Source organism: Miniopterus schreibersii (genome assembly GCF_964146895.1).
Source record: "Miniopterus schreibersii genome assembly, chromosome: 18".
Taxonomy (NCBI): Eukaryota; Metazoa; Chordata; class Mammalia; order Chiroptera; family Miniopteridae; genus Miniopterus; species Miniopterus schreibersii.
In genome coordinates, this window is record NC_138121.1 from 32,021,839 (window position 1) to 32,034,238 (window position 12,400).

The 12,400-nt window shown below is 39.7% G+C and overlaps 1 protein-coding gene across 5 annotated transcripts in view; it reads left to right on the forward strand.

The window, feature by feature from the left end:
- ZFP14 (ZFP14 zinc finger protein) overlaps positions 1–12,400 on the forward strand; it is a 54,913-nt gene that overhangs the window by 30,982 nt on the left and 11,531 nt on the right. For 3 of the 5 annotated variants that reach the window (XM_081119574.1, XM_081119576.1, XM_081119577.1), the window contains 3 exons: positions 4,824–4,898; positions 7,885–8,011; positions 9,078–9,176. In XM_081119574.1, coding sequence (XP_080975700.1) covers positions 4,824–4,898; positions 7,885–8,011; positions 9,078–9,176 — 301 coding nt within the window. Of the gene's footprint in view, positions 1–4,823; positions 4,899–6,636; positions 6,716–7,884; positions 8,012–9,077; positions 9,177–12,400 lie in introns of all 5 variants that reach the window. The other 2 variants (XM_081119578.1, XM_081119575.1) reach the window with 2 other exon arrangements.

The window sequence follows — 12,400 nt, forward strand, 5'->3', positions numbered from 1 at the left end:
GGTCATGGTCTCTACTGATTGATTGGTGCCAGGGCAGGTGGTCATTAGTCAGTGAAGCTGGTTGTCATGTCATTTATCTGGTTTTGCTGCTGTTTTGGGCCTGGAGCTGAAATAGGACTGAGGCCTAGATGTATTCGATGTGGGTCAGAGTGTCATTGCCCTGGGGACTTAATGCTTAAGGGCTGTTCTCCTGCCCCCTTGTTCATTCCTCTTCTAAGGGGGTCTAACCTGCATGACTAGCAACATGCCAGGGAAGGAAAGGTCAGGAGAGGGTCTAAACCGCATAACCAGCCCTAGCTGGTTTGGCTCAGTGGTTAGAGCGCTGCTTGCAGACTGAAGGGTCCCTGGTTTCATTCCAACCAAGGGCATGTACCTTGGTTGCAGGCTCGATCCCCGGTTGTGGAGCACATGGGAAGCAACCAGTCGATGTGTCTCTCACACTGATGTTTCTCTCTCTCCTTCCACTCTCTGTAAAGCAATGGGGAAAAAATCCTCGGGTGAGGAAAAAAATAAATAAAATAAAATAAACCTCATGACCAGGGATATGCTCGGGGAGAAAAGGTTACCCTGTGGCGAGGTCCCTGTTTTCCCCCTTGCTAGGCATCCTGGGCTTTCTGCCCTGGGGACTTCCTGTACCTGGCCCATCATCCTTGCTCTGCTCATGTTTGTCTCACTGCTTACCACATCCTCAGGTCATGCAGCAACTATAAAATGCCTTAACTACTTTCTCTCTGAGAGAGTACAGCTTTCTTACCAAGAAAGTGCTCCAGACCCACAGCTATTTTTATTTTATTACTGGGGATTCCCAATTGCTAAACTACTCTTGTTTATAGTAGTGTTCAACCTCTAATTAATCCCTGCTTCCTAACTCTCTCCTCAGAAACTGCAAACTTTCCAGAATTGTTTCCTTCTTCCTAGAAACCCTTCAGTTGGTACTCAACCCATTTCAAAAGAGCTTCTCTCTCTCTCTCCTCCATTACATTCCAACCGTTCCTGTGGAATTTCCTCCCTGTCTTGAGTAAATAAATCTGACTATACTTTAGCTGGTAAGTCTTTAATACCTGAACTGTCTATGACTTGGATCTTTGCCCTTCCTTCTCAGCGAGTGATGGAGATGATGTGGGTAGGCATCCCGCCCCTCCCAAGTGGGTATTACATGAACATTTGGCAGTCATTTCATTCCTCCTGTGAGCTGCCTCTTTCTAAACCCTTGAATGGTCTGCAAGGAAGGCTAACGGCAGAGTTTTATTTTGCTGAGATTAGTTTAGTTGGACTCATACTAGGTGGCTTTGATCTTCTCCACTGCCCTGAGGTGAAAGCAGGGAAAGATAGGAGATGGTTTGATCCCTGAAAGTATCTTCTGCTTTTGAGGCTATTAAGGAGTGGTAATTTGGTAGGGATTTTTTTTTTTTTAAACAAAGGAATTATTAGTAGAAGAGAAGCAAAGACATTAGTAGAAATTTGAGAAGAGGTTTGAAGTTTTTGACTGAGTTTGTTTCAGGCAAAATATTTATGTGGTTTTAAGAGAGGCAGTTTGTGTAGTGGCAACAGTATGGCTATGGAACTAAATTACCAGGGATCTAACCCTACACCTGTCACTTAGAACTGGGTGAACTTGGGGCAGTTTATTTCGTCTCTCTGTACCACAGTGTCTTCAACTGTAGAAGGAGGATTATGATAGAACCTGCTATGTAGGATTGCTGTCAGTAGAGGAAGTAGCCTGGCCCCCATGGCTCAGCGGTTGAGTGTTGGCCTAGGATCCAGGAGATTGCCGTTCCACTCCCGGTCAGGGCACACGCCCAGATTGTGGGCTCGGTCTCTAGTGGGAGGCGTGCAGGAGGCAACTGATCAGTGACTCTCTCATCGTGGATAATTCTGTCTCTCTTTCTCCCTCTCCCTTCCTCTCTCTGAAATCAATAAAGACATATTTTAAAAAAATAGATGAAGTAATATATGTAAAGTTCTCAGATAATACGTGAGACACGAAAGTGCTCAGTAGATTTAGTTATTATTATGTTGTAAGTCCATGATTTTTTCTTACCACCCAAATCCAAAAATTGTGAGGATTTTGCCACATTTACTTCATTCACTCACATAGCCCCCGTTTTGTAAATTGTTACTCAGGAGGAATTGCCGGTCAACACAAAGCTTTGAAAATAGATGGTATTATAAGAAAGCAAGGCTGACAAGCTGTTTTTGTTGTTTGTTAATCCTCACCTGAGGATATTTTCTTTCCATTGCTTTTCAGAGAGAGTGGGGCCTGGGGGTGGGGGGTGGGTGTGGGGGGAGAACATCTGTGGGAGAGAGACCCATGGATTGGCTGCTTCCTACACATGCCCTGACTGGAGGCCCGCAGCGAACCTCAAACCGAGGTATGTGCCCTTGACCTGTAATCGAACCTGTGACCCTTCAGTACACAGGCTGATGCCTATCCACTGAGCCACACTGACCAGGGCGAAAAGCTCATTTTTTATGGAAAACAAATGAATTTTCTTTAATAATTAAGGAAAGAAGGGTATATAGGGTTCTTATCTATAGCTGCTTTTCATTAAATTTCTATTTGCTACTTTAAGTGCTTTATATGTAGTATCTTTAATCCTCATAACAACCCTTTGATATAGAACTATAATTATCACCATTTTACATAGGAAGAAACTAGGGAAGCAAAATTAAGTAACATGTCCAAGATCACACAGTTAATAACAATCAGAGCTGAGATTTATGACCTGGGAATCTGACAGCAAAGCCTCTATTAGTAATTACAAAAGTATACCAAGACTCATCATTGTACTTAAAAATTCTTCCTACCTTAGTAATACGTCATAGTGGAGGGAGGAGATGTTAATCTGATGTCAGCAAGCACTGTCCAGTTATGTCCAGGTTTTCCTGAGGCTATGGAGTCTGTGGAGGGAAATGCATTTCATACAGTAAGATTTATGCCTTACAGTTTTCACTTTAGTGATGTTCTATGCAAAATGAGACTAGTAGGACAGGAAGATCCAGCATCTGTTGTAGTGCTTCAAAGGCATCTTAGCCTGAAAGATTGGTTCAGAAGCAAAATAAACTCATTTGTCAGGAAGATGTGAAAGGAGGCAGCCATGAGACTTCAGTCAGTGCTTGAAAGACATCAGTCAGGGACTTTCTGCCATTCTTTTGTAGATAGTACTCCAATGTACATGAGCAAATTAAATCATAGAGTTGGCTCATGAATTAGAAGCTGAAATTAAAAAGTCACTCAGGAAAAATAGCAGCTGTTTTTAGAGTATTCTAAGCTCTTTTCTTAGTTTAACAGAAGATGTGAAGAAAACCTTGAACTTCTTTGGAGTGTTTGTATACTTTAGTTCACACTATAATGTGGCGGTGAGTATCACTGGCCGTCACTGTAAACATTTTCACTGTTCCTTCTAGGCATACATGTGATTTTTTTTTTTTTTTTGGTCAAAACAGTGTACATGTTTTTGTTTGCTTGCTTGTTTGTTTTTTAACGCAGCAGCTTCACCCATTTCATCAAAACTGTGGCAACATCAGCACTTTTTAATATTTGCATGGTTTTCAATTGTTCAACCATTTCTCCAATTAGATTCTTTTCAGCTTTTATTCATTATAAACCATATCTGTCAGCATACCTCTGCAGATATCTTTATGTACTGTGCAAGTCGTTCCTTTAGTCCCAGCAGTGGAGTTTCTGGTTCACACAGTGTTCGGGGTTACAGTGTTTAAATGATGTTTCATGTAATTCTAAATTTGGACCAACCTAGTGTCCATTTTCCATGACCTTGCTGTTATGGGCATCATCAGTCTTTTAGATCTCCCAATTCGGTTATTGTAAGAAGGTTTTTGTTTTTTTGTTTTTGGTTGCTTTTATACACATCACCATAATTAGTAGTGAAATTTAGTATCTTTTGAAAGGTTATTTCTATTTTATAGTTAATTGCTCTTGCTTAGGTTTCTCTCAGTGAAGTGGAAATCTTAGCTTTTAGAGGCAAAAATCAAAGTTGAAAGATGCCTTTTTAGTTAGAGAAATGAGTATTCAAAACAAAACAAAGCTCTGGCGTCTAATAACTGAAACTGGGCAAATGATTTGACCCCTGAGCATCAGTTTCCTATTGAAAGGAGAGAAGAATCACATTGCAGAGCAGTGCTGAGGCCCAGCGAGGGGTGTGTATAAAGCATCCATCACATCAGAGCTCTCAGTGTCTGTTTCTGACTAACTGCAGCTGTCATGAATCCCCTCCTTCCCAGTTTAGATACTGAAAGAGAGGGAGTGACAAAGGATGTCGTGGTATGAGAGCTCCTGACTGGGAAACAGAATACTGAGTTGCCCTGGCTGGGGAAAGGCCAGGGCAGCGTTACATCGGCAGGACCTGCCAGGCTCAATCTGTGCAGTTTTTAGTCTTTGTGTTTAGGAAGTTCAGGCAGAATCCCAGGGTCTTAAAGGAGGTACTATTTGGTTGATGTGGCCCTTTCTTGGCCCTGAAGAGTTGTCCTAGAGGGAAGAGGAACTGCTCAGCACATGTTTGAATAATCTAATGTCAGGACCACACTGCCTGATGGGGAACTAGTCAGAATTCCTGCAGAAATATCTGGTCTTCTACGCCAATCCAGCATTGTTCCTTGGGTTTCTTCGGGTCTTGGATTTCTTCAGACTCCTTCAACTCTCCTCCAGTCTGTGTGGGTGTGGGATCAGTGTGTGTGTGTGGGGGGTGTAGTGGCGCAGAAGAGGTTGGAAGGAGGAGTGGAACAAAAAAGAGCTCATATTAACACAGCAATTTGGGGAGCTCTGAGGCACATCTGGTTTCAGGGCTTCTTTTTCCTTCTTCCAGATCTGGTTCATCTGGACTTTGCAGATGTCCAGCAGAAACCTCAAGAGGACTGACCAGTTTGAAACCATGGCCCATGTAAGTTGATCTTTCTTTCTTTTTTTTTAGATATTGTCAATTTCTAGGTCATGAGTACATACTTATTTCTTATCCTGAAATTTCCTGTTTAACAGAACCCCCTCCAAGAACCTGCTGTAGTTTCCCCCATCAGGGTTGGGGACAAATAGCCCAGCATCCTCTTCGTGTATCCCCCCTCCCCTGCTAATATGGACCTTCTATCTACATAATCTGTCAAGAGCTATGAGGGAACAAAAGCCTGATAAAATGCAGGCATTCTCTGCAGAATATTCCCCCATTAACATTTTCCAACAGAACAAGCTTTCGATTTTAATACTTAAACTTCAGAGAAACTATATTTCTGAGTACAATGATTTTTAGTCTAGTTTTATGAAGGAAAAATTTATATCCCCAATACACAATTTGACATTTTAAAAAAGCGTTTTGAGCTTTTTTTATTGACATATAATATACATAGAGAAAAGTGGACAAGTCGTAAGTGTACAGCTAAATGAATTTGTATAAATCGAATACATGTTTGCCACCAGCCCTCAGGTCAAAAAAGAGAATATTACTAGCACTTCAAGTGTCCCCCTTTTAGCTACTCCCTACCCAGCCAGTCCAAATGTAACCTCTATCCTGATATCGAATACCATAAATTATTTTGCCTATTTTTAGAACTTTATATAAATGAAACTGTATAGTTCAATGCAACATTTTTAAACAAAAAACAATGTGCAACAAGAGTCTTGTTTTATTCCAAATGCAACTGATTGACCGTCAGAACCATCTGCAGATGTTTTGAAATGCACGCAAGTATTATTAAAGGGGACGTGCATATATGGCGCTGCTGGTTAATGCAGGAGGCATCAGAGCATCATACTGAATGTGAGCCATTCCTGCCATTATGTTCTTGTTGGAAAAGCATTTTCACAGTGTACTTCTTGTGTAGCTCTTGTTTTTGCCTAGTATAAAGTGGGTTCCTAAAAAAGTTGGAAAAGTTTTGAAGAAAACTGTGGAGAAAGAAACAAATCAAGTGATAAAAATGAGTTCAGTATAAAAAGACAAAATACTAAAGCCAAAGTACATGTGCACTAACCCCTATGTACTATAATTCTGTCCTGGGGGGAAATATGAAGCTAACTGGGGGGTTGAAATTGATGTATAATGCAATATAATTCTTTGACTTAAAATGATGGGAAAATCAGTACCTAGTCAAAATTAGTGTTACAATGTCTGATTTGGGGGAATGGATTATTGATAATAAGTGGGAGATCCCAGTTTTGACCTTCCCTTGAAGATCTATGTTTGATAAAAGAGAAAATTTGATCCTATATGACTGCTATAGGGAAAACTCCAAACTTCTCCACATGAGATTATTTTTGGCTGGTCTTGGTCTCTGTGTTGAGATCGTATGGTATGTAAAACTTTTACAATTGGGTGGATTAGGTAGGGATATGTTTGGGGCCTTATGTTAAAAAGCCTAAAATTTTATGTACTGCCTTGATATCTTTATCAAGGCTCCAAAGGCCTAACCATGAGTTCTCCTGCTCTCTCCAGATATGCTTGCCATCCAGCAGAAAAGACTCCCTACCTGGTTAGTTCCCCAATCAGCCAGACCAGCACCCCTCCTGATCCTTAAAATATGGGTTTTACTCCCCTGCCAGCCTGCAGAATATTCAAACAAGCCCATCACACCCTCCCGTGGGAACCAGGGAACACCTTACCCTCTTTTTACTACAAAGCCTGCCTCCTACAGACCCTGCTTATTCACTCTATTCCTGAGTGCGACCCCTGTGTGGCCCCGCATGACGTTTGGTGTCCTCCTCCGCTGGGCTGTGAGTATACATGACTAATAAACTCCTGGCAATCTCATCTGTCTGGTGTCAGGTGTTCAGCCATCTCGCACTATTTAGGGCAAGGATTCCCCCCTCTCACGAATGGGCAGGAGGTGATCAGAACAGGCCTGCAGATGGAAAGATTAAGAATCATCTTTGGGAAATCCTGAGAAGACCAGGAACAAGTCCATTGTGTAGTTTATGGGATGTGCTGGTCTAGAGCAGGGTTTCTCAATCTTGGAACTATTCGTATTTTGAGCCAGAAAATCTTTTACTATGGGGGATTGTCCTCTCCATTGTAGGATGTCTAAAGGTATCCCTGGCTTTTACCAGTTAGGTGCCTGTAACACTCACGCCTCCTTCCCCCACTTGTGATAGTCAAAATGTCTCTGGATGTGGTCAACTGTCTTCTTGAGGAGTAAAGTCACTTCTCATTGAAAACCACTGGTCCAGAATGATGTCTTCACCATTCAGCACCCTCTAAGTCAGGGAAGAAGAAAGGTGGTCCGTGGTGGGTAACTCGTGATAAAGAGTAACCGAGATGCATGAATGAGCAGTAAAATATAAAGACTGAGGTTTGCGGAAGACTTTTGATATTGTGTTGAATTAAAACATCTAAATAGAGAAAAAAGATTGAATCTCATATATTTAAAATGTGGACTACCATGTGGCCAATTTTTGAAAATTTACTAAAAAATTGTTAATAACAGGGAAAATGTTTATAATAAAATCTGACTTTATGATGAACTTGAGTGTTTTCTTAGAGATTTTATAGTATATTCAGGATAAATTGTTATCAGTATTTTTTATGATCTTTCAAAGAAAAAGAAGGTGGTAAAAGACCTCATATTTCTTAAAACTTTGTGGTGGAGATACAGCTTACAGAGGTTGTGTGCACTGTTTCATTTTATTGGGACCCTTTGGAGTTATTTTATTCATTTCCAGATATGAGTGGGTAAAATGTAATCTTATCTGCAGCCACAGGATTATTCAAGAGCTTGTAGCGCTCTGCTTCCGGGATATTAATTCTCTTACTATCCCCTATGTATGTTGGAACTTAGTTTCCAACTAACTATCCCCTGCAGTGCAATCCTTGATCTCCTATCTTTCCACTGTAAAAATATTTCATTTATTTTCACAAGTGATACATGAGTTTGTTTGTTTTTCAGGGTTCAGTGACATTCAGGGACGTGGCCATAGACTTCTCACCGGAAGAATGGGAATTCCTGGACTCAACTCAGAGGGACTTATATAGGGATGTGATGTGGGAGAATTATACCAACTTCATTTCACTGGGTAAAACTATTCATTCCAAATTATGTTGGCTTTCTCTACTGTCAATTTGAGAAACTAGATAAATTTTGTCCCTCTGTTCCAGAGGAATGGTTCTAGCTTTGTTAGGTTGGAAATAGGCCTCTCCATTCCATACTTCAACACTCCCGTCCTGCCGGGTCCTTCAGACTTTCTTCAGACTCCGTACTTTCCTTGTTTCCTTAATATCCAAGGGGCTGTATTTGAATTCTGGGTTGCTTACAACAGAAGCATCGTTCAAGAAACCAGATTTCACATTGCATTTGAGCTTGGAATTAATGTAGATGCCTAACATTTGTTTCTAATCCACCTACAAAAATACCTAGACACAGGGGTTCTGAGTCTCTCTAAAAATCGGAGCCTATAGAACTTATATAAAAAGGGATAGATCCACAGAGTTCATTAAAACTCAGTTAAATGTTTAAATGCATTCTGTTTCCTAGATCAGACATTTAAATCTACCTACTTTGTAATGGAAATTTAAAAATCTAAGGACTTTTCCTTGTAACATTGAGTGAATATTCTAGAAAGGATATGAGGATGTTATAGGAAGCCTCTTATTCGCCTCTCGGCAAAATTATAATAATAAAAGCTAATACTAGTATACACATATTATGTGTATATGTACACATATAGCTCTTCTAAATGTTGTACATTATTAATTAATCCTCACAACAAGTGTATGAGAAACACACCATTTTTGTCCTCATTTCAGATGAGAAAACTTAGGCACAAGAGGTAACACAGCAACAAAGGCAGTATTTGAACCCAGGCAGTCTGGATCCAGATATTGTTTTCTCAACCACTACACAAGACTGCCTCTCAACAGAGCTTGTGTGTGTTTAAATTATGCTGAGGCCTGCTCTTAGCTATCTGGTGTCTGTTCCTTGTGGTCCTGAGGTTACCATAATGTGAGTGTTCTACTCCTTGCATTTCTTTGCTCTTAGGTTTTATAAAGTAACATTTTGATCTAGAGTTCATTATAAATTTTACCAAATCTGAATCTAAGGACTTTGGGGCTTATTATTTCATGTCACATTTTTCTATTAAGCAGGACCTTCCATTTCTAAACCAGATGTGATCACATTGTTGGATGAAGGGAAGGAGTCCTGGATGGTTGTGAGGGAAAGGACAAGACAACACTACCCTGGTGAGTGAGGCTTAGCAACATGGGGAAGTCATTACTGCAGGTAATAGCCCAGCTGGTTAGGGTAAAGGCACAACCTTTAGATGTTGTTGAGGATCTCTTTTCAAAAGCCCATGGCCTGTGGAGCAGAGGCCTGAGACCTGGGAAGCAAATTAAAATCTTTTAAGCCCAGACTAACAAAGGAACTTCCTATTGACCTTGTTACACTTCTCTGTTTCTTATATCCCATATTTCTCTACCATTTCAAAGAGAGGAGTTGTTCTCAGTAGAAGACAATAAAAAGATAAATATAAAAGCTGAAATCAACAAAATAGAAAAAGCCTAGAGAAATTAATAGAGCCTAAAGTTAATTTCTGGGAAAGATCAACAAAATTGGTAAACTGAGTTTGACTAATCAAGAGGAGAAGACAACATATATTACTGACAGGAATGGAAGAGGTTTTCAGTTCACATCCATAGCCATTAAAAGAATAATAAGAGAATACCATGCATAACTTTATGCTAGAAAATTTGACAATGTAAATGTATTTGAAAAATTTCTTGAAAAATATAACTTTACCAGAACTGACAAAAGAGAAAAAGAAAATATGAATAACCTTATATCTATTAAAGTAATTGAATTAATTATCAGAAATATTTCCACAAAGAAAATGCCAGGCCCAGTTGGTTTCACTGGCGAATCCTATTAAATATGTAAGAAATTAAAGCAGTCTTACACACATCTCTGTAGAAAAGGAAAGAACAACTTCCAACTCATTTGATGAGGCCACATAACTCTTATACTATGACCTGACAAAGCTATTACAAAACATAAAAATAAAATCATAGACCCATATCCTTTATGAACACAGATATAAAAACTTTAAAATATTAGCAAATCAAATTCAGCAGATATAAAAATGATGATCCCAGGAACACAAGCTTGGTTTAACATTAAAAAATTAATTTCATGAGTGTAATTCTTTCTTTCTAAGGCCACCAATTCCATCTGATTAGGACTTTATTATTATGACTTTAATTACATTGTAAAAGCACTATCTCCAACAACAGTCGCTTTTGGGGTTAGGGTTTCAATGTATGAATTTTGGGGGACGACACAATTCAGTCCTTAGCAATATCTATCTATATAAGATCCAATTTCTTTCCAGCTTCTATTTTGATTATTTGATTTATGTCTTTCATTACCTAAAAAGATAGTCATTAATTTATTCAGCAAATACTTGAGTGCCCAGTCTGAACCAGGCATTGTGCCATAGACCCCAGGGGAACAATTGTGAACAAGAGTGATAGGTCCCAGGAGCCATGCTGCTTACATTTTCTTTTCTTTTTTTTATATCTTTATTGATTTTAGGGAGAGGAAGGGAGAGGGAGAGAGAGATAGAAACATCAATGATGAGAGTCATTGATCGGCTGCCTCCTGCATGCCCCCTACTGGGGATAGAGCCTGCAACCTGGGCATGTACCCTGACTGGGAATTGAACCGTGACCTCCTAGTTCATAGGCTGATGCTCAACCACTGAGCCACGCCATCCAGGCTAACCTTTTCTATTTTAATTATGATGTGTCTTGGTGTGGGTCTCTTTGGGTTCATTTTGTTTGGGATTCTCTGTGCTTCCTGTACTTGTCTTTTTTTTTTCTTCACGAAGTTAGGGAAGTTTTTAGTCATTCTTTCTTCAAATATATTCCTGATCCCTTGCCCTCTCTTTTCTCCCTCTGGTACCTCTATGATGCAGATGTTGTTACGCTTCATGGTATCCTGAAGGTCCCTTAAACGATTCTCATTTTTAAAAAATTCTTTTTGTTTTTTGTTGCTTTGGTTGGGTTTTTTGCTACTTTGCCTTACAAATTGCTGATTCCATTCTCTGCTTCATCCAACCTACTGTTTATTCCTTCTAGTTAGTCTTCATTTCAGATATTATATTCTTAATTTCTGACTGGTTCTTTTTTATGGTTTCTATGTCATTTTTCACTCTGTCACTGAGTTCCTTGAGCATCCTTATAATCATTTTTTTGAATTCTCTATCTGATAAATTGCTTGCCTCCATTTCATTTAGCTCTTTTTCTGGAGATATCTCAATTTCTTTCGTTTGGGGCATGTTTCTTGTCTTCTTATTTTGGCTGCCTCTTTGTGTTTGTTTCTGTGTATTAAATAGATCTGCTATATCTTCCAGTCTTGGTAGGGTGGCCTTATGTGGTAGGTGTCCTGTGGAAGTCAGTTTGTTGGAGCGTCGTCCTGTACATGGAAAGGTAGCGAGTTCGATTCCCATTTAGGGCACATACCGAAGTTGCAGGTTCTATTCCTGGTCAGGGAGTGTATGGGAGGCAACTGATCAATGTCTCTCTCTCTTTCCCTCTCCTTCCCTCCCCCTTTCCCTCTCTAAAAATCAATGGAAAACGTATTCATTGTAGTTGAATTCTGGACATTCCATTTGAAAAATTTTAAGAGGCTCTAAATCTGGAGTGGAGAACCTTTTTTTCCTGTCAAGGGCCATTTGGATATTTATAACATCATTCACAGGCCATACAAAATTATCAACTTAAAAATTAGCTATGAAAAAAGCTCCTAGATTTATTGAATTTCGAGTCCTGCCTGGCAGTAGCCCCTTGCCTTGGCAGGGCCAGACCAAATGACATACAGCCCATGGGCCAGACATTCCCTACCCCTACTCTAAATGATACTGTTTCTGAATAATGTATTATCTTTAGAGATTATTTAATTTGCTTCTGGCAGGCCTGTAGAGTAACCTTCATCTATTCCAGAACAATCTGTTTACTGTTTGTTCGTAGTCTTGGGGATAGCCATTCTGGGTTCCCAGCTGAAAATCTGGGGTGATTATCAAGAGTCTTCCTCTGTAAGGACATCTGAACCCTAATTTCTGTTTCTGCAGCACTTTGAGACTTGCAGAATCTGTACTTGGATCCTTAGCCTTTTAGAAATTACTTTGTGCTTAATTTCTCGATCGTGGTAGATATTCAGCTTTAGTGAGTAAATGCCTCAGGGGAAATTCCATGTAGAATGTTGGCTTAACTCAACATAATGCTTTCAGTCTAGGACGTTGGCTCTCTAGCTTTGGTGGTTCATTAGTATCATCAAACAGTTTTTATTTTCATTAACCTTTTTCGTTGTTTTCAGTGGGTCAGTTGTGATACCAGCTTCTCCATCACAGCCAGAAACTGAAGTCTCCTTTCCCATCTTTTGTTATAGTATTTCTATATTTTAGAGCAAA